Source organism: Acanthaster planci, linkage group LG06 (genome assembly GCF_054643075.1).
Source record: "Acanthaster planci isolate LZ-2023a linkage group LG06, COTS_SCS, whole genome shotgun sequence".
NCBI lineage: Eukaryota > Metazoa > Echinodermata > Asteroidea > Valvatida > Acanthasteridae > Acanthaster > Acanthaster planci.
Genome location: NC_141782.1, coordinates 9,464,153 through 9,489,958, shown reverse-complemented (window position 1 = coordinate 9,489,958; position 25,806 = coordinate 9,464,153). Strand labels below are relative to the sequence as shown.

Sequence of the window (25,806 nt, the reverse complement as noted above, 5' to 3'; positions counted from 1 at the left end):
GTCATTCTTCACATCAGCTCGAGGTTATTACATGTTGTATTTCATTTCTTTTTTCACTGAATTCTTAGACCAGTAGATGATACACCCTGGCAAGTCATTTTAATTAGCACGTCAGTCTGAAAATATCCAATGTCATGGTGTATGTTATGTGTATCAAATAGTGCACTGATCCACAAACATCTGTAAAATTAAGTGTGAGAATAATGCGGACCTATTTTTATTTTCTTAACTTTATGCTAGTGGTAACAGATAGCCTGCCTTTCTTGAGTAAAACCATATGCGTCCAAAAACTGGGGGGGGGATAAACTGTTTTCACTGATTGTAAAGGTTGTATTAATGAAATTTTCTTATTAATCTGTGCTTCACTTTTTCATTTGTATTCTTTGCCTGATGTTCAACTATATGAGAAATTAAACATCACAGATTCTGATGAATTTTAAGTTGAAAAAAATTAGCATAATTTAAAATAACATGCATGCTCAAATAGGCCTTTTCATTTGTGTTTTAGGCTCAAATTCCTGTCAAATAAACTCAAAAGGCAGGTACGTGTACATGTATCAATAATGACATATATTCTTGAACATGGGGTGGGCCAATGACCAATAACTAAAAAGGAAGTTAGGATAAGAAATTTGTTGGATTCATCATTATAATATGTCTTGCTACTTATGTAGCTGTATTTTGAGCCAAGCCAATTCACCTCCTGAATCCAGCTCTGGTGCACTACCAAGGTGGGGGGGGGGACTGGTAGTGTGTTGTGTTGGTGTAAGGTCACAACCTGCTTCAGTCAGTTTCTTTGTCCTTGTCAGTCTCTCATTGAAGTTTAATATTTTGACGAAATTAAGTACAAAGGCGATCATTGCATAGGATGTGATTTCACACAGTGTTGTATCAGGAAGGCAAAACTCTTTCCCGGGCATGGGGTTGGGGATGGGGTATGCGGAGGGGGAAGTAAATGTACATGTACTATACTGGTAGCAATCAGCAGTAAACTGGAAAAGAAAAATCAATGGTGGAAAGGGATTAGTTTTGAGGCATTCTTTTCATCCCCTTGCTTACTTTGTTGTTTCATTGCTTCTTGTCTTTTTCCCCTGCCCCAATTTGTCTTAGGGCCAGGTGCCTATGAAGATGTCATGTTTGTTTTTGCCTTGCAGATTTGCAGCAGCCGTACGTGACGGCAGCAAGTACTATGTGCTGCTGATAATCACAGATGGCTGTATCTGCGACATGGACCACACGAAGGAAGCTGTTGTCAATGTAAGTCATGTGACCTTGGTAGAGCATCATGGAGGATTTTTTTTCCCTTCATGCTGCTTTCCTGCAGATAAAGGGATTTAATGCCGAGTCACAGTAGACTGTCATAGGCAATGTACATTACATGTACACCACTTTGTGCACTGCAAATTCAGTCCTTCCACACAGACGCCAGCACAGCATGGAAGACCTGCAGCAGCCTGCCTTGATGCTGTTTTTTTACCCTAACTTCTTAGGAAATGTTTTGCAGAAGTTGTGTCCAATATACCAAAAAACTTCTGCTTTGTTGGAAACTGATTCTTTGAAATCTGTTCGGTGGTGGCTTATGCCCATGTAGAGTAATGGTGGTTGGGCTGTACCTTCCTCAATCCTTCAAAATCTTACCAGATCTTCTGGCAGATTTTGTAGGAAAGCAAATGTGTATGTGTGGTTGACAGAGATGTAGATTAGAGCTTTTATCTGATACAAGACTGTGCATGTTGAACAGAGAAAGGTATTTCATACACATAGGTTCATGCAGCACATAGTGTGTGAAAAAAAGAAGAAGTTTGTTTTGTTCATTTAGTGCATGATTCACAGTCCTAAGAACTAGCTCCATATACTTGGACACTATCCCTTTCTCTTTTCTGTGAACTTAGTCACAATGGATGACATCAATATCTTACATGAGCATTTCCTGGCTACCCGCAGTAGGGCAAGTAACACAGACCAAGAACTACAGCTGTGGCATTCCTAAGCAAAATGTTATGCAATAAGTCAACCATATGTATCCAAGTTTGAGACCATTTAGGAAATGGTCTTTTTGTCAGCAGAGAAAAAATATTTTCATCTAACAGCGTTTACCCGGTCTTTCATACAGGTGTGGTTTGCCACAGAAAAGAGTAGCTGGCACTCTAATATTTCTAAGCTGTAAAGGAAAGTAGGTGTAGGATTCTCTAGGACATTTTTGTTTGATTCAAAAACATTTTGAGGGTAATCTGTGACCTTGTTTGCTTTCATTGTAGGCTGCAAAACTCCCTATGTCAATCATTATCGTTGGAGTTGGGAAAGAAGACTTCAGCAGTAAGTAAAAAAGTCCTTGATTCCTTTTTTGTTCTACATTTTCCTGTACATACAAATTCCTGATAGGAATAAAGATTAGATGGGGAATATTTCATAATGCTGCAACTGTCCATTTTCCTCGGGGAATTCTAGAAAAGAATTTGGCAGAAACAGGCTGTTTTTGAAGTAGCACGCACACCCACAAGGAACAGCGCACTTTCCAAAGTAGGTCTATTCCCTGGGCAGACAAATATATAGGTCTCGGGCAATGTGATCACTAGTCAGAAAGTTGAGAGATTTGGACTAAAAAGAGACACTTGTAAATTAAGGTTGGGGACAATAATTAAAGCTAACACTGTGAAGGGCCAGTGTAATTTAGATGAGGTGGTGAAATCAACTCTATGTGGTAGACAGTGGAATACTTTTGGGTTCTACCTTCCTTGGTCCTGCAAAGTCTTCCAAAACTTTCAAGTGGATATTGAAGGCTTGAAGAGGGGTAGAGGGATGAATTTGAAGGGGGTTAAATTTTCCCTCATTGACCTTGAATCTGGGACACACCTGTTTTGATGACTGATTTTTCTAAAGCAGAGTTTTCATTGTTTGTATGTATTTCATTCTATATGTCATTTGTGAAAAAGAAATTTTGTAGCATCTTAAGTACCATCTACCCTTCCCCAAACAACCTTTTGGAGAAAGAAAGAAAACATTGTAACATCTAAAGTTTTAGCAAACCTTTCAAAAATAATTGCTTTCAGTGATGCCAAAAATATATATCAAACTTTAGTGTAGTAACCTTTCAGTGTTTCAAAAATCCCATTTAATGAACTTGACCACCACACATATAAAAATGTTAAATTTTCAAGTGAAAATTGTGCCTAGTTTAAGAGTACAGCCGTTGTGTGCAGTGTCACAACTTTTAAGTTCAGTCTTTTCTTTTAGTTGAGCACCTGTTCCTTATATTTTATAATGTACATGTAACTAAACAGACTCAGTGAGAAAAATTCCGACCTTTCCTTCCCATGCCATTGGTTGACCCATTAGAGAGGTTTTTTTTTCTTCAAATCAACAAGTTCAAGGTGTTGCTGACAGGCGGCATCTTTTAATAAAGAACCATGGCCAGCAGACTCTGTTGTGAGAGAAATCATTCAGAAATCTGTGTGGTCTGATATGAACTTGATCCCATCAAAGCTAAAAGAATGAAATACCTAACAAGCCTAACCATACCAAAACAACACTAATTAAAGGACTTTGGAGGCACTTGTGTTGCCACAATTTAGAACTTGTCAGGTACAGTTCTTGACCTAAATTTCAAGGGGTGTGTGAAAGGAGGTTTCAGTGAGTGAAAAAGTAATTTGAACTTGAGAGTAGTTAACTTTAAATGTTCCAAAAACTGCATCTTCTTATTGATAACAATAAATTAATAAACATCTTGAATTTCCAGCAAAGAATTGTGCCTTATTAATAGTATGTACAGCCATTGTGTGCAGTGTCACGACTTTAATTTTACAGGTTTTACGTTCAGTTGAGCACCTGTTCCTCATAAGTGAACAGTCTCAGAAAAAGGTCGACCTCTCCCTGGCATGCCATTAGTAGACCCATGAGAGAGTCTTTGTTTTTTTTTCAATCTGCAAGTTCAAGGCTTTGATTGTGTGTTTATGAAGAACCCTGGGTGTCATACTCCATTACAAGAAATCAACCTGAGATGTGTGGTTTTATGAAAACCAACTACAGTACACGTACACGAACTACTGACATCTACCTCCCTTCAAGGCTGAATGGTAGAAGTACCTGAAAAGCAAAACTGTCACGATCATTAAGTAATAATCTTTCCAAGAAAAAAAGATTTTGGAGGCACTTTTGTTGTCACAACAAATTATTATTTTTTTAAAACCATTGTTTGCCTTTCCTTGTAACCAGATTTTATGTCCCCTGAGAAATGAGGAATATGGGTTGCACTGTGCAGTGCTGGGTTTTTCCTTTTGAAGATGAAATCATCATTTTTGTTGCCAACTCTCCTGTAATATGTTTTGAATTGAAGACAATAATAATTTGTGTTACCAGTTAACAACTCTAACTGGTTTACATAGCACTTCTGGAGAGTTGAATTGACATCAGTGTTGCTTTCCTGTCTGTCCCGGTATGCATCTCATGGAGAAAGAAAGAAAAGAGCCATACTCGTACATTTACGATTTTAGAAAGTAGGATCATCATTTGAATATAACTTTGAGTGGCACCTTAAAAATTGTTGTACATGTTCTTCAGTATCCTGCAAGACATTTTATCATGCCCAGTATGTTGTGTTGGCAGTTTGCTGGGCTCATTTCCTTGCTAGTCGATTGTAGATCTTCTCTTTACAGTGTCAAAAGGACACTAATCTTAGGGGCCAGAATTCTTTGAAGTGATGCAGAAAGGCTTGAAGTTGAGTTCAAGCACAAATGTATGATCATTTGTGGCACTACTACTGTTTTCAAGAGGAGGTACACTTTTGTGGGTTGGCATTTGGCACCTACATTTTGCCCATTGTTGAAAGACAAGTTGAACAAAACAGTGTCATAAACAGTTACTTGTTTGGACAGGAAGTAAGGGTTGCTTTTTCTGGGCACTGAGGACACGGACTGGAAGACTTGCATTAGTTTTTATGTCGGAAAGTTTGTGTGTCGGAATAACTGTGGGGATAAAGCAGGTGTTTATGAAGGCAGAAAACTCATTCAGCCCTCCAAAAAGCCATTATAAAGGAATTAGGATGCCTTTTCCTTGATGTGCAATAGGCTTAAAAGCAAGGAAGGCATCCATGGGTCTGCCATGTTGTTGGGCTCATTTGGCCACCTTCCTTCTCAAATGATTATGAAGCTAAACCTCCTCGGAGAGTTGTCCTCCTGGCTCAAGAATCACACTTTCATGTTCAGTGTTGAATCTTCCACTGTGATTGGTTGATGCATAGCAACAGCATTGTGATGTCTGCATATGGCCTCTTAGTGTTACCTGTACATGTAAATGGTAGCAAGAATCTTGGTACATGCACGTGTACTGTACATGCCCAGTGGCAGGGTGTGGCATTTATGAAAAGGGACGGCACCCCAAATGCAAATGAACCCAACAGATAAACAGGGCATATTTTTAGTGATATTTTCTGTCTCCAGTTATTCAGGAACCAAATCGGCACATCGTGTTACTGCTGCCATGGGCCGTTTTCCAATACTCAACATTGTCTCCGTCTCAGGCTTCATGTAGGAAACCAAACCTCGATTGTGGGCTGGAAGCGTTTAACTTAAATTGAAGTACTGTAGTATTTGGCTCTTTTGCATTTTACTTGATGGTTTGTGGCACTATCAGACCTACTATTGCGCTTACAACCTCAAAGTCTGGAAGTGAAAAAACAGTTGAAGCCTGAGACGGAGTTCAAGTCGAGTATTGGAAAGCGGTCTTAAAGTCTCAGTCTGAATATTTGAAATATGTATATGACTTGACTTCATTAGGAAACTGGAAAAGTACATGTGCATGTACTAAGTCTCATGCATGAGGACTTGGCCACTGTTAAAGAGCGACCGGTGATGACTACCAGTCCCTCTAAATGCAAAGCAGTGCAGGTCTGTTTTTAGGAAAAAAAGCAAACAACTGGATAATGCCAGTATTGATGGTGAACTGTCATTTTGTGTGTCTGAAGCCAATAACAGTATTAGGTCTGTGGATTCCAAATAATTTGAAGTGAAAGAAACATACATGTACATGTATGTTGGTCAAATGCTGAAAAAAGCCAACATGAGGTTGTTTAAGTTGAGATCAGTTTAATATTGTAAGGTAATTTTGGGGTATTTTGGGGGTATGTCAGGTCAGTGTTTGGTATACGCTGTTGTTATTTGTCTCTCTAGCATTACAGCTCACCAGTCTCATTGTACTGAATGATTGAATCTACTCGGAAGAGGGCATATTAAATCCTTTTGGGCAACCAATCTATCAGTGTTACATTCTATCTTTAATGCTCTCCAGTAATTAAAGTTTTCATGTTTTTAGACTTTATGTACATGTACAGTACATTTACATCATAGTGACCTTGCGAAATGACCTTAGGATCATCTGTCAATTCAATAATGTTAAGTAATAGTACTGAATCTTAGTGTTGTGACATAGCAAAACCGCAGGTAGTTGGTTTGAAAGGCGTGGGTTGGTAAAGTTTAAGAAGTACCAGTAGTAACCAGTATAAAGTCATCTGGAAAAGTAACACAGTATAAGTAATTGTCCTTTTCGAACGTGCCAGTACAGATTATTTGCATAGCAGTTTGATTTGTTGAAATCTAGCTGTCAGATTGCTTTGATGACTTGATAAACGGAAGACTATAGAGAGGGGAGAGAATACCAGATGTGACATCTGACATCTTGCCGTTTTCTGACCAGATACGGTTGGGCTTAACAACTCCCCTCTGCACTACCGTGTCCCTCACAGAACCTGGGAAAGTTGAATTCAAACATTCATCAGCCATTCATTAATGCCTAAGACAGTTTAGCCATTCATTTTGATTGAGAGCCGATCACGTGGCTGGTTGATGGGCAGGCCCATCTTAAACAGTTTTTCTTGTCAAGTGAAAGTTAGACTTGTATATAATCTGGTCCCTTGCCTTGGTATTGGTTGAATGTTCATAGTCTTCACTCATGTTTGCTCAATACCACCCATGAGTCCACATGTTGAGAGACTTTAAGTCACGCTACTCTGTTTCATTTTGCTCTGCACCACGTCATGCAGTACAAGCCATGCGCACAACCAACCTCCGTTTAAAGAGATTGTTTAGGACTGCGCTTTAGACACACACACCATAACTAGAGGGGTGTTTGAAAAAAAAGGCAGTAAGACCGTCCAAGTACATGTACATTTTTATTCCGGTAAAATTCCCAGTGATATGCAACCTGCAGAAATAAAATAGACCGGTTTGTTTTTTTGTACATAGAAAGTCAGCACTCTGTGATAGCAATAATGCCTTCTGTGAATATGGATTGGCATGAATTTTGCCCTGAAGTGCAGAAGACATTTCATTTGGTTCCTTAAAGCTGCTGTGTAGGATTCATGTGTAATGAGTTTTCATACAAGAGTTAAATGCTAGAGGCTGTTTTGATTTAAATAGAAATGACAGTGGCTAAAATGTACATGGAAATACTTCAATTACATAAAGTTTGGAAACTGAGACCAAGCCAAATGAGCCTTTGAACATTTTAGGTTTAGGTATTTGAGAGTCATAAATCACTGTGTAAGAGAACATCTCTCAAACATCTGAAGGATTTGTGGCATTTGTCTTTCCTGAGAAGAAAAAGACAGTGTGAAAATAAACTCTTGGGAGCAGTTCCAGTGAGGTGCCATTTAAGATCTCCATGTTTTTTTTCCTCTGTATATCTCAAAGAAAACAAGAAATTTGTGACAGGTCTTAATCACACTCGTGAGGGGAGGGGAGAGAATTTCTGGGAATGAAATCTCTGAGATCCTGAAGAGTTCAAAAGGCAACGAAAAAAAAGAACTATATGAAGTAGCTAAAAACAAATTGGTGTGAGGTAATGGCATTTAATTAATCGAGCAGAATTGGGTCAACTGTGCCAGACAGTGATTTCATTAGAGTGATTTCATTGTGAGTTCCTTGAATTTTTGTAAACAAATATCAGCCAGGATAATGTACTGTATAATGCCAAGGTGAGACGGTCTTGCCATCAGTGGCCAACATTAAGAGGAGGGTCCTTGGGATTTCCATTGTAGTGATGGGAGATGATGCATGGTTTCAGGTATCTGTCATCAAGGCACATGTACATGTACCGGTACATGTATTATGTACACAGGATACTTCTGGTATTATGTGTGTTGTTGCAGATCAGTATATGTTGGAACAAGGTACTGGTATTGTTAAGGGCCAATGCAATGTAAATTGTTTTCAATATGCACCACTGTGTCTCAATTAAAATGACCATTAAAGTACATGCATTTTACCTGTAAACAAACAACTAACAAAAAGCTTAGTCTCTGCGTTTCTCTGTTTTCACGTCGTGACAAAAAGTCACATCGTTTGTAGGGTAAATTAGAGACAATATATACAATCCCTGTACCAGTCTGTGCGTGTAAACGTGCGTGTGAACGATGTTGTACATGCACACCTGCGTGCGTATTGGAATGTAACCAAATGTAACAATCTTCCTCAAGTGCGTATTTTTTTCACAAAGTGACAAAAATGTGAATAATGCAATAGGAAAAAAAAAAGACCTCCAGGTTTTTCTGTTTGATGAAGTGAAAAACAGCTTTTATTGGTTTTTATTGATGAATTATTCTTTATTTAAGACAATGTATCTGGAAATAAGTGTGGATTAGCATTTTCCAAGTCTCACATTTCATGACTCTGTAAAAAGTTCCTCAATCTGTAACATAAAAGTGATCGAAAAAGTGTATGGAAAAGGCTCGTATTTTCAAACACGTTTATCTCGGATTGTCTGTTTGCCAAGATTTTGAGGTTTTTATCACTTTGCGAAAACACCGACGATTTGTGTTTCAATCAACTTTATTTTTTGGTTTGCTATTTTGATCTGTATTTTGGGGCCTGTTTGGTTTTTGTGCTAACAGGGATAGCATCGTCATGAGAAAACCTATGATGTAATCCGAGGCACTAAACCTCAGCGTTGGTTAATTTGTGTGCAAAAAATTGCTTCACAGAGGAACGCCGCTATAACGAACATGACAGGGTCCATGCTAAATGTTCGTTATAGCAGTCGTCCGGTACAGTGAAATTAACTGCCAAACGTTTCGTTGCCATGTTGAATAGCACCCACTCTTGTCTGACTGAAGTGCACCCTCTTGTGGTACTATGATTCGCTATTTTTGTGATGTTTTGCCATTGCATTCGTTGCATTTGAGGTTTCTAGAAATGTATCTGTTTTAATTATTTTTATTTTTTTATTAAATCTTGAGTTACAAAATTGATATATAGTTTATCCTAAAAGTCATGAAGCTACCGCTCAGGATTGATCTCTGATGCATGCTGTGGCGAATCTCGGTTGATTTGCAACTGCAGAATGTTCGGTAGGTTTTGTGCACAAAATATTGGGAGCTAAGGACGATGTTCGGTACAGCCTAATGTTCGATGTAGCGGTGTTCGGTATAATGACGTTCCACTGTATACCTTGCTTGGGTGATGTTTTGGTTTTTATGTAAATTTCCACATTCATCAGCAAACTTATGATGCCATTTATGGAAATTTCAATGGCACACGATTGGTATCAGCTCACAAAAATTGTGAGGATTTTTTATGAATTGCTGTCCTGAACTTTCTTTTTAGTGTTGATTCATTGTCATGTACTTTTAGGTACTTGGCAAAATGCCCGCAACCAAGTGTCCCTCAGAAATGTTTTTTCAGTGAAGAAATTTGGGGTGTACAATTTGAACAGAAAACCCATTAATTTCAAGGTGATGTTAGCAATGGAATTATCTGTGAAGCCCACATATTCCAATGCCATCAAGCATGAAGGCACACTCAGTGAACCTCTACTCCCTAGGTATGATGTACATGTATGTATGCATCAGACAGTGTTGTACATGTTGTGTGGACTATGGTGGTGCGTATCTACCAGGAAACCCTCCATGTTGAGATTGAACTTTGTAGAGTTGATGTTTACTCACTATCTTGAATGGCTATTCAGTAGTTGCACGACCTTGCCAGTTGTTAATTCAAACCTACTCTAGGTTTTCAGCCAACTGAAGAGTATGTTTGGATTGAAAACAAGGGTCCTCCAATTGAACTCATTGGTGATACACTGAGATCAAGGATTTTTGTCTCTTCTGGACTGAAAATGGCTAGTTTTGCTCTACACTTTGTAAACCCTTTTTGGTCATTGCACTTTAATTTTAATTAAAAAAAACCTTCATCCCCACAGTCCAAAAAAATAGCTTTTCAAACTAAGGAGTTTGTATCTAAAAAGTAAGGTTCAGATGAAAAATGTTGAAGGACCTCACTTCTCAGATGTTTTTAGATATCTGGAGAGGAACAATTCATAGGGATGTTGATGCCAAAATATTGGACAATTTGGGAAATGGTGGACAACCTGTCAGATTATGAGATTGGCTTGAGTTGGCTGTTGTTAGTGCCTAGAACTGCAGTGTCAAGATGTTTCCGTCTCCCCAGGGAACTTATTTTGGTTCTTGATGATGTTTATGGGCCCAATGAGCAGGGATATTAATGTTGCAGTGACCAAGGAATGATAACATTGATGGACAGATGGACCGTATTAATGACATGTTCATTCCATTGCATTTGACTGTAGAAATGGAGGAACTAGATGGCGATGAGGTCAGAGTGTCTTACAAAGGACAATTTGCTGAGCGAGACATTGTACAGGTGAGTACAGGAACTAGACCTTCCTAGCAGGTAGATTTTCACGTGCATATGAATGGAAACCTTGTACAATGGTCCAGAATGACTTGCGAACGGAGTACCGGTATGTTGGTATAACATCTTCATTTATTTGTGGCATAGTTAGTCATGTTCTTGAACAAGACATACATTGTGATTGCCTTTTTATGTCCACCTAGGAGTATAGATGAATACATGTACCTGTGAAAGCACACAGTTTGCTAAGAGCAGGAGATATTCATGTATGCTTATCCCTGACAGACAGCCAACAGCTAAACAAATTTACATATTTTTTTCATGTTGATCACACCTGAAATTTTCTGAACAAAGGTGAAATGAATTTTGAGCCCTCTATGCCTGATAAAGAGAGATAGCATTGTAAGTTAATCTAGGCCTCACTGAATGGTTCACCGTGGCATTGTACCCTATTTGACCAATATTTTTCTAGTTGCTATAGAACCAGAGAGCCTCATATAAAAGGTGGAACTCATAGTGCTTTTCTGGTTTTTTATTCTCTTGGGGATAACAGTTTGTTCCATTCAGAGATTTTGAGGGCGGAGACAATGTGGTGGTGAGCCAGGCTCGCCTCGCCAAGGAAGTACTCGCCGAGATACCTGATCAGATCACGTTGTACATGAAGATGCGTAACATCAAACCCCGCCCACCTCGCTCGCCGAGTCTTGCCAGTCATGCTAGTCATCAGAGTTTTCGTACTTGAGCTGTGTGAAAGCTGCTGACAAACCTTTTTGGCCTTGTGCTGAGAGAGATTTAAATATATTTCCATCCTTCAGAATCATTCAGTCCTTCCATTTGCGAAGGTCCTAATTTGCTATAAGTCAGGGAACCAGATTTGAGTGTTAGGTACACTTGTCAATTGGGTAACCAAGTGTGAAAGTTGCCAGCCAGCCTGGTACCTGACCAGACATTTACATGAACATCAATGCTGAACTTGAGCACACTTCGTAGTTACAATTACTGCACTAAGACACCAAGGACACACCATATTATACTAATACTACTAATAATGGCAATGCAGCATGGGTTGTTAAGGTCAGCTGAGAGATATTAGGTTGTAGCGCCGTGGGCGTATTTATCTGTAATATAATCCATTCTGAAGATGTTTATAATGAAACAGTGGTGGAGGTTACACTTAATGGATTACATGCAGTGGAAGTCATTTGCATTATGCCTGGGAACAGATATGGTTTGCACATAAATTCTGACCAGTGGATTGAACCAAAAGAGATTCTGTGAGAGACCAGATATTTTAATGGCTCCGAAACGCATCATCTTAGTGTAAACTTAGTGTAAATAGAGGATTTGTGTGGCCAGATGCAAATTCATTGCAGCGCTTGTGTTCTTTTTGTATGTGTACACTGCTTTTATTTTGAAATCAACCGTTGTCTTGGGAAACAGTTTGCTCGGAGTCTTTCTTGTTAACCAGTACAACTTCAGAATGTGATCCCCTAAGTTTGTGTACAGGATGCAAAAGCTGAATCTGTTAATTTGTGACTGTGGATTGAGAATACACATCCGTCACTTTCTTGGAGTGTCCGTCAGTAACACAAATAATTGCAGAGGCTGGTAATACAATACTTGTAAGTTTCTAATGTCAAATTTCTGCTCAAAAGGTAGAAACCTGACTCCATAATGTAGTTTAGAAAATCACACATACTTTTTATCTTCCTACATGTATGCATTTCTTCCTCTCGCTGTAAGGTCAGTTCATACTTGACACAAAAGCAAACAGAAACAAGATTTTATGATGTCGGGTCAAACATTCATGCTACAAATTATCCTCTCGCTGTAAGGTCAGTTCATACTTGACACAAAAGCAAACAGAAACAAGATTTTATGATGTCGCGTCAAACATTCATGCTACAAATTTACAAAAGTTGAGCACAGTTCGACTCAACCGAATTTTGCAGCAAACATTCCTATTATGTCAAATTGGCTTGGCTGTCACATTCGCTTGGAGTAGGAAGCATCTTTTACAATGTAACATACGGAAATTTTAATATATTGTGGGTGGAAAAGCCTCCCAGATGTCCATGGTGCACTATGCTACGTAAGGCATCTATCTTTCCATAACACTCTGTTGTGATCCCATTGCCCCCCCATGAGGAAGGTAAAGCCCTCATTCGGCAGCAAACTGGTAACCAGGGATCAATTCCGAGGCATTTCAAGCAAATTAGTGATACGTATGCCCTCTTGTCTTTTTTCTTATCTGTTTATTCCCTTTTAAAGTTTTAATTTTGTTTATTTCGGGGGAAATTACTCCCCTACCCCTGTGATGCTAATGCTAGCTGAGGACACAAATTCATTAGATCTTGAGGCAGGCATTAAGCTGCTGTCTTTGGCAGATGTCATCGGCAGCTATTCAGCATGACAAGTATTTGTTGCCTGCAGCCTGATTGGCCAGGTAACAACAGGCCCAAGGGAGCTATCGAAGAAAATGTAAAAGGAAAGCAACATGCAGCAGTTGGATCAAAACACGCAACCCTCTCGACCAAATTATGCTGACCAGTCTCTGAGCGATAATAGAGGATTTCACTCAAAGGTACAACCTTGTACAGAACCCCCAAACAAAAAAAATCAGCTTATAAACAAATGAAAACTACTCACCCTTGACCCATAAGGAAGCACCCTAACTACCAACTCAGCATTTTCATTTTTCAGTTCAGACTCCGGTACAGACTGTACAGGAAGTACACCCCAGGCAGTCAGGATTCTACGCATTGATATGATGCCTTGATATTTGTTGTTTGAAGCCAGTCACATCCTTATTTTGTTTGCAGTATCTTGTGTTCAGTCCTTGACACAGTCTAAGCATTGTCTGTCAGGGTATGACTTTGCAGATTCTCATTTTGTCACCAGCCTTGAGATTTATTTTACCTTGTTCAGGCCACTTGTCGATTTTCCAGGTTATATTTTCCCAAATTCTCATTGCAGCTTTGAATTGTCAAGTCATGCCATGGGCTCTAGGTATTTAAGGCAAAGAAAAAATAGAATCTTGTCTTTTTTTGAAGACGGAGGCATTTTTCCTGCAGATTTTGCCAGGATGTTGGAAGGATGTAGTGTCTCTTCCTCATACTTGTGTTTCAGAATTAGCTTGTATCGTATTAGGTGTTAAACTTGCAGTTAAGATACATCGATTGTAAGAAACAAATAAAAACTTAAAGCATATTACAAATTTAGTTTTTAAAAGTGAGAAACTAATACTGTTTGAGAAATGTGTGTCAGTTTTGGTCGACTGATACTTTGACCGTAACAGCTGCATGAAATTGCAATATAGGTTATCATGAATGGCTTTTGAGTGGGTGTCCAAAATATGACAGGAAGTCACAAAGTGGATGTCCTGAATGCTGTAATATTACCTCTTTTACCTGTGCTGTACGGCTGCTTATAGCCACAGTAAAAAATTAAAGTGGCCAGAGCAATGGATATTGTGGCCACTCTGTGCCATACATGTTTAATGACCACAGTTGTGATACGTGGAAGGATCAAGAACCAATTTTCAAGGGCCATTTCTTTTTTGGGGGGGCAAGTATTTGGGGATTTCCTTGGGTGTATTTTTTTGAATGGCGAGGCTTAATTTGGGGGGATTTGGAATGAAGGGATACAAAATCATTCCCATTGTGGATACGGCCATGTAAACGAATAAGGTGGCTGCAGTGATGTGGCGGTCATGTTGTGAATGCAGCAGCCAAAAGATAAGCATGATATGCTTATGCTTATGGGTAGACACGACTTCAGTAGTGATTGTAAATATGGGCATTGTGCCCTACTCTTTGTTTTTACAGTTTCTGTTGATTTTACAGTGATCAAAGAGATTGAATAGCACGAGCCTGATCTTGAGTTTCGATCACTGTATGCATTGTAGATTCTTTATTTGATATTTGTAAGTGCTTGTTCTCTTGTTTATTAATTTTAATCTATTCTTACGATTGGAAATGGGTTAAACAGGTCAAACGTATTGTTTTATTTTATTATTTCTGTTCAAATTCTCATTAAACATTCAATTTAAAATTGTTGGATTGGAGACAGCGCTTCCCCAGTAATGTAAAGTTATCAAAATCATGAACATTTACTTATCCAACATCAAATGTGTATATATTTTTTATGGCTGCATTGTTTTTATTTCTGCAATGATGAATATCTCTATTGGGGATTAAAATCACGTGAAGTAAAAGGTTAAATGTTACAATAATTATCTTTTCACAATGCTCAATTTGTAATTGTATAATTATTTTATTGGCATTATTTTTATAGCAAATGGTATTCTTTTTTAAATAATATAAGGGAGTGTAGAATATTTTCAATTAAAGTTATAAAGTTTTTTTCGCGAGGCGAAATATCCACGTTCACTATCCATCTCAATTCGTTTTGATTATTCTGTGCCATATAGTATCAGAATTCACCAGCTCACTTCAACGATATGAGTTGAGTCTTATTCCTTTGTTCCTGAAAGAACTCCTGTGCTTTTTTTGTAAATTTGGGTAGACAATGAAAAACTGGTTCGAAAGTGTGTTTTAACGACTTCACCCAGTGATATACTGAGATTTGTACTCCTGAATGACAATCCCCAGGTTTCGGGGGAAAAGAGACATCCGTTGTTAAAACAGCTGACCGATTTCTGATCCAAGTTCAATACCAAAAAGTGCCAAGTTTATTTTTCACTCCTCTCGGTCGAATTGTTTGCTCTCCCTTTTGAAGGAAAAGTGCTGACTGGTAATTCTGTGTAGAATTGGTCCAAGTTCGAGGACACTGTGAAATTCAATACAGATCAGAAGCACTCTCGTATCAAAAGGCCATGGCTGAATGACTGGCTTCGGCAAGGTGTAAAACACGCGTCTATGGGAAATGGCTGCAGCCGCTCGACAATGGCTTTCCATAGGTACATGTGTCATTTCCAGCCCCACTCGTAACATTCTGCTGAAACTATGAAAGCAAAATTGTGTTAGCGTCTAGGAAAGCAACTGTAGTTTGCCGTAACTTGGTTGAATAGGATATCAGTTCCATGAGTCATTGCATTGCAAACTGTCAAAAGGAAACAGAAACCCAGAGTTTATACTAAAGTAGGCCTATGGGTTTACTATTTCGAGTTTCATTAGTTAATTTAACTTCTCTCCTACGTATACTCTCGTCGGCGTAAAGTACCGCCTGCATTACCATGCAAGCCTTAATCTCTTGTTCTTATGCTGAATAGCTGAAGTTTCTAGACAATGGCTGGAGTTTCTGGCACAAAGGAGAAGTATATCGCACCCGTCAGCAGGATGGGGTTATCCTAGTGCGGATGTTGATAACGATGGAAGTGGCTAAAATTTGGTCCCTCGGCGGGTCTACCTAACCACTATAGCGAAAGTTAGGATTTCCTGACAGTCCATTGGAAGTGGGAAATTAACTTCGAAAGTCTTTAATTCTATTCAGGCAAACTACCGGGGTGTATTGAAACAGAAATTGGTTCAAGTGCTCAAGCCTCGGCCTGTCGATGACAAAACGACACGTGTGCGGCCCTCCCGAGTTGTCCCCGTTTTCCTCAAGCCGTGGCGTTAAGATGGGGGCATACCCCCGGCGAATGTCCGTGCGCCCCAGGTTGTTCCACCCCCGCCATTCGGAGTCTCCAAAATATATAAACCGCGGTTTATTTGCTTTCAATGCCCCTGTGAACATAAAACTTTTGCAGCCTTCGGAAGCCCCCCAAAATTTCACCGCAGTCGCTGTCCTCGGTGGTGGCTAACGCGTGGTTTTTTTTACTTTGTCCCGTAGAAAAGAAGATAAACCAGTGGTCAGGCCAACGAGGATACTGAAGCACTCTAAAGTTTTCAATATAAAATAATGTTTGTGGTTGTCATCTGATATTGTTTACCATGAGGAAAGCTTGAACCTGCGTCTCTGAAACTAGAAACAAGTTTTCGGTTTCATCGTGAGATCGTTTTCTCCTGTGCATTTCCTGAATTTCTACTTTGCTCTAATGGGAATGCATCACTTTTTGCAGTCACGCGGAGTTTCAGTGCTGGCTCTCAGTGTCCGACTCTTTAGTGTAAAAGAGCGAGCCGACTTTGATAGAAAGATGTGATCCAAAATTTACTTTGAACGTGAAGGGAAAATGACCTTTTTATGAAGAGAGACTTACCGTAAATTAAGAACCACACTGACAGTCGCAGTGGTACCTCACCGCATTCACCTGAAAACAGACAAAGTCAATCAGCGTATGCATCTTCCTAGGGATGCATCAAGTGGCGTAACCAGCGGCCCCCCCCCCATTTTTTTCGCAAATAATACCTCATAGGCGAGTACGAAAGAAAGTGATCGGTATTATTTTTTTATTAAATATTAGCACCAACACCCTAAGGAAACAACGCTTATGTTTTTCTCCCCCAACATCATGTTAAATGAGCCCGAAGCCGTATTCGCTTTTGAATCCTCCCCGTCTGGACACCAAAAGCTGGATACGCTGCTGGATGCATCTTAATCTTGTCATCACTTTTCAGGAGCATCAACAAAACGCATTTATTCTTCTGACCAATGCCCTCCAGACAGCATGCGGAAAAAAGGTTGATCGCTTATCGACCTTTTTCCCAGGTTCATGAAAATGTGCACATGCTGTAACCTCTTCTATATAAAGACTAATAAGATTGTGTGTAAGTACGTTTGTAAGATCGTGAAAAGGGACTCCGAAATATGATCCCTAAATGAAAGGGAGACCAAACTATAGTCGGTTAGCAACGGCGACGTCAACTTTGTGGAAAGGGCCCATCAGTCCAAAATGTGGTGTATGACGGGCGCATGGGCGTGGTCCAAATTTTCCAGGGGTGGGGTGCAAAGTATTTTTTCCGGGGTGATTTCCGGGAGGTAAAGCACTCATTTTCATCAAAGTTCGTTCCCTTTCATTTCAGTGGGTCTTTCGTTGTTTTTCCTTTCTTTGTTCTCATTTTTTTTCTGAAGGGAGAAGCATTCCCCTTCCGGACGTCTATGGTGGACGGGGGGGGGGTTAAAATGTAGCGGTCATCTCCGCTTTAAAATGTTGCTATGACGATATGCCGAATTTTTATTTTCTACCGAATGAGGCCGTGAGATCTCCATCTTGTTTTGAAATGACGGGGCAAATTGGTACATCCTGTATGCCACAAAGAGAATGAGTAATGGGAAATGAAGCATTATTTTGACTTCTGCCCTAGAAGTCTTGGAAGATCATCACTTCTTAGAAAATTCTGTGAGATCAAGTCGGTCCGATGAGGAATATAGGAAGGATTCTTCTATTTGATTGAAACTGTTACAGGGGCTGAATTGAGTTCTGGGAAATGAAACTGAGTGTCAGCTTCCTGGACTTATTTGCAGACGAAAAATTTTCAGCCTATTATCAGTTCTATAATGCTTAACTCAATATTAGAGCGTTGGCAAAATTACACACGAATATCTGTAGACTATTGAATCTGTGAGTAGGTCACAATATAAGGCCGTGGTCCGAATCATTTGGCTGCGGCTTGAAATTACACACAAGTCCGTGGTAGTGGCCGCGGCCAGTTCCCATAGGGTTGTGTGCAATTTCTGACTGTAGCCGAGTGAATCGGACATGGTCTATAAGGCTTTTTCGTAATTTGACTAAAATCTGGTACACAGAGTTAGCTGATTGCACATTAACATAACAATTTGAATTCCCCAGACTGAAGACACTGTTGCAACATCAGGGGTACTGTGCACGATATGGGGCCGATGGGTCCCCCCCATGTCCAATCCCTATACATTCCCCTCCCCCTCCGAAGTTGTAAAGAATTCCTGAGATTCCGACCAAACAACACAAAGGCGGGGGTTCTCTCCGCCCCATATCTTGCATCATATGGATAGGGGTTTGGGACAAGCTTTTGCATAGCGACCACCATCTCTGGAATGGCCTGGTTCCTTTGTGCCCTTCTTATCTATTGAAAAAAGTGTATTGGTGCAAGGTGTCTCTTATGTAACTAAGCAAAAGTTTGCCCCGAATCACAAGCGCCGTTTCCCAAAACTCAACTTCGTCTCCGTTTCAGGCTTCGTCCCCGAAACCAATCCCCGGTTGTGGGCCTGGATTACGGTAATTTTTGGCTCTTTTGCATCCTATTTGATGTTTTGTGGCACCATTAGACTAGTTATTGCGCTTACAGCTTCAAAGTCGGGTAGAAAAAAAAAGTTGAAACCTGAGACGGAGCCGAATTGAGTATTGGAAAACGGCCCTGGTATAACGACAGTGTCTTTAGTATGAAGAATTCAAATTTTTTTGTTCACGGGAATTTAAAGAACCCATTGTACCGGATTTTATTCAAATTTAACTCGCAAAAGGCTTATTCAAGTTGGGTGAACAAGGTTAACTTGTTCCCAATCTGTCTAGAGAATTGAGGAGCTTTGCTGTTATTATAGCAAATGTGTGCATTAGAGTAGAAATAAAAATGCTGCCCCGGTATACCATCGCCATTCTAGGAGAAAGTCTTTGCTTGCGTGCACAACTTCGTTTGTAAGATAATCGGTCCCTGCTTTCCAATAAGCCCGGTGGTTTCATGTGTCACGCTGCAGCAACGTCACTGATTCCACGTGATGATGGTGAACGCCCCCTGAGCCCTGAGTGATGCGTGTCAGATACATATACGCAGTATTGAGATGGGGGTTAAACTCGTGCACACTCCGCGTCCGTGGCACTTGTCCCCTTCTGCGCGATACTCTTCATTCATCAACAAACCGTGTAAACTGTAGCGACTTGTGGTGCAAATGCTCTTGGAAGCCATAAATAGCTATCTCTAGAAGAGTGCACTGTCATTTTTAATTTGTCTCTCAATCAATGTGACATACCGTTTTCCGGGCGATGGCGCAGGTCGTGGACAAAATGAGCGCGGAAGTTCGCTCGGCCGCCTTTTGGCGCGCCTGTCTGGCGGAATTTATCGGAACCCTCCTCTTCATTTTCCTAGGCTTGGGCTCCACCGTAACCAAAGCCCCTGACCTTGTCAGGATTTCCCTGGCCTTTGGTCTTGCAATCGCAACCCTGGTGCACTGTACCGCACACATCAGCGGTGGACATCTCAACCCTGCCGTCACAATCGGCTTTCTGGTCACCCATGCTATCACCCCCTTGCGAGCCATTGTCTACGTCTTTGCTCAGGTGCTTGGAGGTATGGTAGGCGCTGGCATCCTCCGGGGATTATCGCCCTCCTACTGGAGCGGAGGCCCCACGGTTCCTCAGCAAGGTGTCGAGGAGTGGCAGGCTTTCATCATGGAGATATTGCTCACCTTCCAGCTAGTCTTCACCGTATTTTCTACTGTAGATCCGGACCGTAAAGGCTTCGCCGGCTCTGGGCCACTGGCTATAGGCCTGTCAGTCGGCCTTGGGCATCTCGCTGCGGTCAGTATTCGTTTCTTATCAGAATGTGAACTTTAATTTGATTACGTGATTATGCGATTGAGACCTCAGCAAGTAAAATTCAAACACTAGTCTAATCCCCGTTTGTTTGTTCTTTTTTGTTTACTTGCGGCCTAAGTTTGGAATTCAGGTGTGGTTAACGTCTACTACGTACTATCGGGCTACTCCTTTTCTGTCGAACGTCACAAATGTTACCAGCAACTCTATCAAATTTCAAATATTTCCCAGCAAAAGTCCTTGTTTGTTTGTGTCTTTTTGTCAATATAGCATTAACCGGGACCATTAAAAATGGTGGAGATATATATTCGATATGAGTGAGGTTACTTGCAAGTCGCGAACATAATTATGAATGTAAAGTAAATATTACTTATTGTGTGTGAAATAAAATAACACAAAAATTAATGGTTATAGGCCTATGACGCCCATATCCCCAGGCCGCATACATGTCTTGCATGCGTATATTTTTCTAATGGTCCCTGTTAACTAAATTACAGCCATGTAGTAAATTTTTATCTGGTTTTATTCGTCATTTTTAGTGATAGCATGTTTGAAGAGCAGCATTCCTTCGTAAAAATCCTACGTATGCCATTGCAGACATTCTCCGTCACGTTCTATACAGAACAGAAATTGGCAACTAAAAGGAATTACCTGCGAATTATAGTATTCAAATAAGCTTACTTCAGCAGGCCAATACGGGCACGTGTGAAATGCCGAGATTTAAGATATATGCATGCCCCGTACATACGGCACTCTGACGCAGTGGTTCTGAACGTTACCGTTAAGCTTAATTTAAAATTAGGCCTACTGCAGTAGAAAGTATATTAAATAAGTTATCAAAAGGAAAAGCAGCGCAAACTATGTATGCGATGCCACTTTGTATGGAAAATGTACGCAATATCAACGACTATCCCACTCCCGTGCCAATGATTGTAACACCCACCGTACCCTTTACAAAGCTATTTAAGTACATGTATTGTGAGTTAGGTGTTTTACACCATGCACTGAAGCCAAAATACACGACATTCAAATGAATGGTGCCCACACGAAACGATTAAACATTGTTATTTGTGTTTATCTTTTACAAAGAAGTTCATACCTCGGAAAGCAGGGCAGTGTGGATGGCACTTGACCTATGATCATCCGTGCGATAACTACAAGTAGAAAAATGGTTGAACGCACAAGAATTACAATGATTGTAAAAAATACCAGTCTTGGCAATCACAAACTGAAATGCTGTACATGTAATTGTTTTCGAGTGTTTGATTTCTGAGGTTCATAGTCGAAGTCAATAACCTGCGCAAAGCTCTTTGAACTCAGACGTGTTCAATTTACGATGATCGGAAAGTCCCTGGTTTGGAATTGGACAAATAAATCTTTAGTGTGCCGAGAGATGTACTCTGTCAGTCTACTGTCGTTGAATGAGTCAACCATCATTAGCAAAAGGAAGGAAGAAGCTAGAAATGGGATCCTGGCCCCGCTTGGAATTCGCTCTCGCACGAAAGTATTTCCCCAGTGGTTTGTGATTGGCTTAGCTCAACTGATGTACTGTAAGCCATGCGTTGGTCCCAAGTCATAACATGCCCACTGTCTCATGTCTTACCGATGTGTGTGAATGATCACAATTTTAAATGTACTTCTTTCTTGCCTTACACACGGCATAAGCAGGGGTTGTAAGGCCTCTCCCTCCACACACATACACATCAAGTTGACTTAGGGCCTACATCGATTCCAGTTGAAGGCACACGTCAGATCTAAATGGTGGGGTTAAAGCCATTGTGTTATAATGATTTTCAGAGTGAAAAAAGTATACATGTATTCATTTCATAACGCCTCAGACCATTAAGCAAGATTTACGCAATTTCAAAGAAACAGCCCCCCTTCGTGTGTACCCACAAAGTACTTAATTGACGCCCACTTTAATTAACACAAATTCTGCTTGGACTTCTGTTGACCCTCCCCTACCCAGGTCGTGAGAGTCGCCCAGTGATGATTCATTTTGGTTAATAAGAAGGAATACTGAGTACCCACTTCTTGATAAATGATGTTTATTAGACAGAGAATTATGCCAGTCTTGACCTCAGTTATAATATACAATGTTGTTGGACAAACAGTACATGTAATCGTGCGTAAGTGTAACATGGGTTCCCCCGGCTTTATGAACGTCTACGGCCGACCCATTTTTAGACTTTGGTCATCTTCTATCTGCCAAGAATTACGTCACTGATGCTTAAAATCTGTCCATATGCAGGCCAAGCGAGCAACGGGAAAGCTTTGAAAGTAGGGTGTGGGAATTAAAATGCAACTCCTTCCGTGCATCCCCCCCCGTCTATCAAATCGTAACTGAGCCTGCAAATATAGAAATAACATTTTTTGTCACATTTTGTTTTTGTGTTTATAGATTGAAATTAGCAGTGCCAGCATGAATCCTGCTAGATCTATTGCGTCAGCAATCGTGTCCAGCAATTGGACCGCACATTGGGTAAGAATTCAACTGTGCATACCATTAAAGCCGCTTCATTCATACCTATATTTCCAAATTGGAGAACAAAAACAAGCACACTCTTTTCAATACAGGCGTTTCACAATTAGTGCGCCCCCAAGAGTTTGAAGCGCTTTGACCAATCAGAGTGCGCGAAATCTGTCAACCCTGTGTGCGTTTGGAAAGAGTCAACAGATTTCTCGCCCTGTGATTGGTCAACGCGTAGCAAACTCTTGGAGGCACACTATTGTGAATCACCCGTATAAAAAAATACGAAAAAGTTTCGTACCATTGCACTAGTGTTCCTGAGCCCTGACATCGATTTTTCTTTTTTGTAATGCACGTACTTTTCAATATCGACTATCTCCATCTTCGTATTTTTAAGGGTACAGTCCACTAATTCAAGCCCCACTGAAAACAGTGTAAAATCAGCACTGTTCAGGGCCCAATAACATGCACGCCAACATCCATGAGATTTTTGAAACACAAATGAAATTCTTGTCTGGTCACTTATCTTTCAATTTCTTTTCAATTTTCTGTGGGTTAACCAATTACATTTTAAATTATTCCCACAAAACAAAGTCATCCCCCCCCCAAAAAAGTGATTTTTCCCAAGTCTGATTGCAGCCATTTTTCAAGTGGCAACCCTCAACTTTCTTGGGCACTTAGGACCATTTTTCAACCGTAGTTTTTAGCCATTCTGCTCTCATATGAAAGCTCAAAGACCCAGTGAGTTGATGCTGGCAAGGATTTACACAATCTAACCATTTTGGGGGCCAAGCAATCTCCTTTTTCAAACGATACTGTGGGGGGGACACTTTTAATGCTAATAAGCTGGCCAGAAATTCTCACTTGAATTAGTGGTCTGCACCCTTAACAACAGAAACAAATAGGACATTTCCTGACGCAGAACAATTTTTAAAAGAGAAAACAGGCGTTGAGCTTCAGCATTATTTTGTGAAGTTTCATAGTTTTGTAGTATTCGTGCTGTGAGAACGAAACATCAGGGTATATGGAACTCTGTGCTTGCACGGGATGAAGGCCAATCTCAAAATGTGTTAACCTCACCCTCCCACGTGCGTAAATAGTATATTATACTTTATGGACAGCTCCATCACCCCACAAAATTAGAGATTAGTTTTCAAAGGCTTGCTCTCCTTGTGCTTTTTATGACAGGCCTACTGGGTTGGTCCGATTCTGGGCGGGATACTGGCGGCTGGCATCTACGATATTGTCCTGGCACCCACTGCCGACATGAACCGCCTCCGGAAGTGCGCGACGTGCGTGTATGACCCAAGCGAGGAAGAATCCAGGCAAGACATCGACTTGAGTATCATCAACCAAGGACAAGCGCAGGACGAACCCTTCGCTGGGGGAAATAAACTCTGAAATATCCGTCCGTGAAATCTCGTGCACATGAGTCAATACGCTTTTGAGCGTATGATTTTCTGTGTGTTGATTCGGACATTAGAACACTGTATTGCTCGTATACATATTGTACGTATTCATTTTCTAGCTGTCTTTTCTAGAAATTCATGAATTGTTTTGACGGAGCCGCTGAGACCACAGTATCTGTCTCACAGAATGTTATGAGGAAAACTGACGGGAGTGAAGGAGATATCATTCATTACATGCAAATATGCCACCCACCAGTGACGTGAGACAAATAAACATGTGGCCCGTCTGTCCAGTTATTCCATGCTATTTCAAAGTTTATTTCTGATGATATAGCTAGTCCCAATATAATTGTAGATGTATGAATAACTTGTAAAAAAAGTTTCTTTTTGCTTAATTTCGGAATAAGTGATAGTTTTTGTGTGTTTCATTGTTGGAATGCGTGTGTAAGCTTGTACTGTGGAACAATAAGCACATTTTCTTTCTACTACTTTAAAATATTTAGGCGGGATTGTGCTTGATCTGTGAAAAAAAGTGATTGAACTTTCAATACAATGTAATTTTAACATGAAACATCCTTCTGGCGTAATGACAATTGTAAAATGTTTGCTAACAAAAATCATAATGTATTGGATTAATTGCTCTTTCTGTGATTTTTGTACACGATTAAAATGTCAACGCAATTATTTCAAAGTTCGTTACTTTACACGTACTCTTTGTTCGCAGTTTTATGTAAAATGATTCGAAGCAGATTAAAATGATACAGCTGTATATAGGCCCATTTCTTTCGAGAATTTAGTCAATTCACCTTGACAAAATAATATAAATCTCAATGTGAATCATGTTTACTTCAGTCGTGTGGCCGTGTTGTGGTGAACCCTTGAGCATGGCAACGCCCACTGGAGGGTTGCCAGAGAACCCTTAATTTAAGGATAGGTCGTCGGCTTGAAATCATATAAAGGGCTTGAAAATGATTTTTGTCTGAAAGTTTTATGCCCGTCAAAACGGGGGATTTAATATCAATCGAGGGCGCTGTATCCAAACCTGTGTGTCTTTCAATATTATTTTCGTTGCGTACAAGTTGAGTGAAAACACCAAAGAATTGTACGGATACGGATACCATATAAGGCACTTTTACTAAAATTACTTGGGTTCATTACCCAAAATTGGTCACTGATAGTTAGATTATTACAGTTGTATTCAAAGGGTTAATCTTGGTCACAATTGGAATTATTGGGGTAATCCTGACCCTTTAACTTTGAAAAGTATATTCAGTATTTGACAATGATGACTTTATAGATGGGGGCTAGTTTCTATCCACGACCAAAATATAAGTCGCAAATTTAAATAACACTCGGCAGCGAAAAGTAAGAGCAATGTAGATTTGTTATAAAGTTAATCTATTTGATGTAATTTAAGGAGATTTATATTTAGAGTTTTCATTAAAATTCGGGCGGCAAAAGGGCATTTTTTTTCTTGTACCTTGATGTCTTGTAATTAAATTATAGCAAAACTTAACTTGAGGTTAGACTTTTTTTGACGGAAAACAATTTCGATTTCCAGTTACGTCGGGTACATGCGTGAAATAACATTATAAAAAATTAGCAAACTCACTGAAATTGTGATAAATGTTGATGGGAAAACTTCGCAAGGTTTACTCGGGGGATAACATTTAATTTGTTGAAAAGGGGTTTTTCTCATAAAATTTGTTGGGAAAAAAGTGATTAAATGTTGTACTTCAGTTTGTACACTACCTCATTAAATAAAGATCATCCCACACACAGTGCCAAATAAAGGGGGGGGGGGGCAACTGGGTGCCTGCCGGCCCCCCTTAATTAAGGGCCATGCCCCCTTCCCATGGAGGGGTATTGTTTGATGTATAA

The 25,806-nt window shown here is 40.0% G+C and overlaps 2 protein-coding genes across 5 annotated transcripts in view; both read left to right on the top strand.

Moving 5' to 3' along the window:
* LOC110975655 (copine-8-like) overlaps positions 1-15,098 on the top strand; it is a 32,456-nt gene extending 17,358 nt beyond the window's left edge. For all 4 annotated transcript variants that reach the window (XM_022228315.2, XM_087137860.1, XM_087137861.1 and 1 more), the window contains 4 exons: positions 1,155-1,257; positions 2,259-2,316; positions 10,576-10,649; positions 11,194-15,098. In XM_022228315.2, the coding sequence (XP_022084007.1) occupies positions 1,155-1,257; positions 2,259-2,316; positions 10,576-10,649; positions 11,194-11,382 (424 nt within the window). In that variant the 3' untranslated portion in view covers positions 11,383-15,098. The remainder of the gene's footprint in view (positions 1-1,154; positions 1,258-2,258; positions 2,317-10,575; positions 10,650-11,193) is intronic.
* Positions 15,099-19,125: 4,027 nt separating this feature from the next.
* LOC110975713 (lens fiber major intrinsic protein-like) lies at positions 19,126-25,390 on the top strand. Its single transcript, XM_022228421.2, has 3 exons — positions 19,126-20,031; positions 22,448-22,528; positions 23,705-25,390. Exons 1-3 carry the CDS (start codon positions 19,498-19,500, stop codon positions 23,915-23,917), a joined length of 828 nt encoding a protein of 275 aa, XP_022084113.1. The 5' UTR covers positions 19,126-19,497; the 3' UTR covers positions 23,918-25,390.
* The last annotated feature ends 416 nt before the right edge of the window (positions 25,391-25,806 follow it).

What these genes read in the sequence shown, in the direction of transcription:
- LOC110975713 (XM_022228421.2), top strand. Translation starts at nt 19,498, where the DNA reads ATGGCGCAGGTCGTGGACAAAATGAGCGCGGAAGTTCGCTCGGCCGCC. An exon ending in GCCTTGGGCATCTCGCTGCG is followed by an intron (nt 20,032 to 22,447) that starts GTCAGTATTCGT and finishes TTGTGTTTATAG; the next exon opens with ATTGAAATTAGCAGTGCCAG. An exon ending in GCAATTGGACCGCACATTGG is followed by an intron (nt 22,529 to 23,704) that starts GTAAGAATTCAA and finishes TTTTTATGACAG; the next exon opens with GCCTACTGGGTTGGTCCGAT.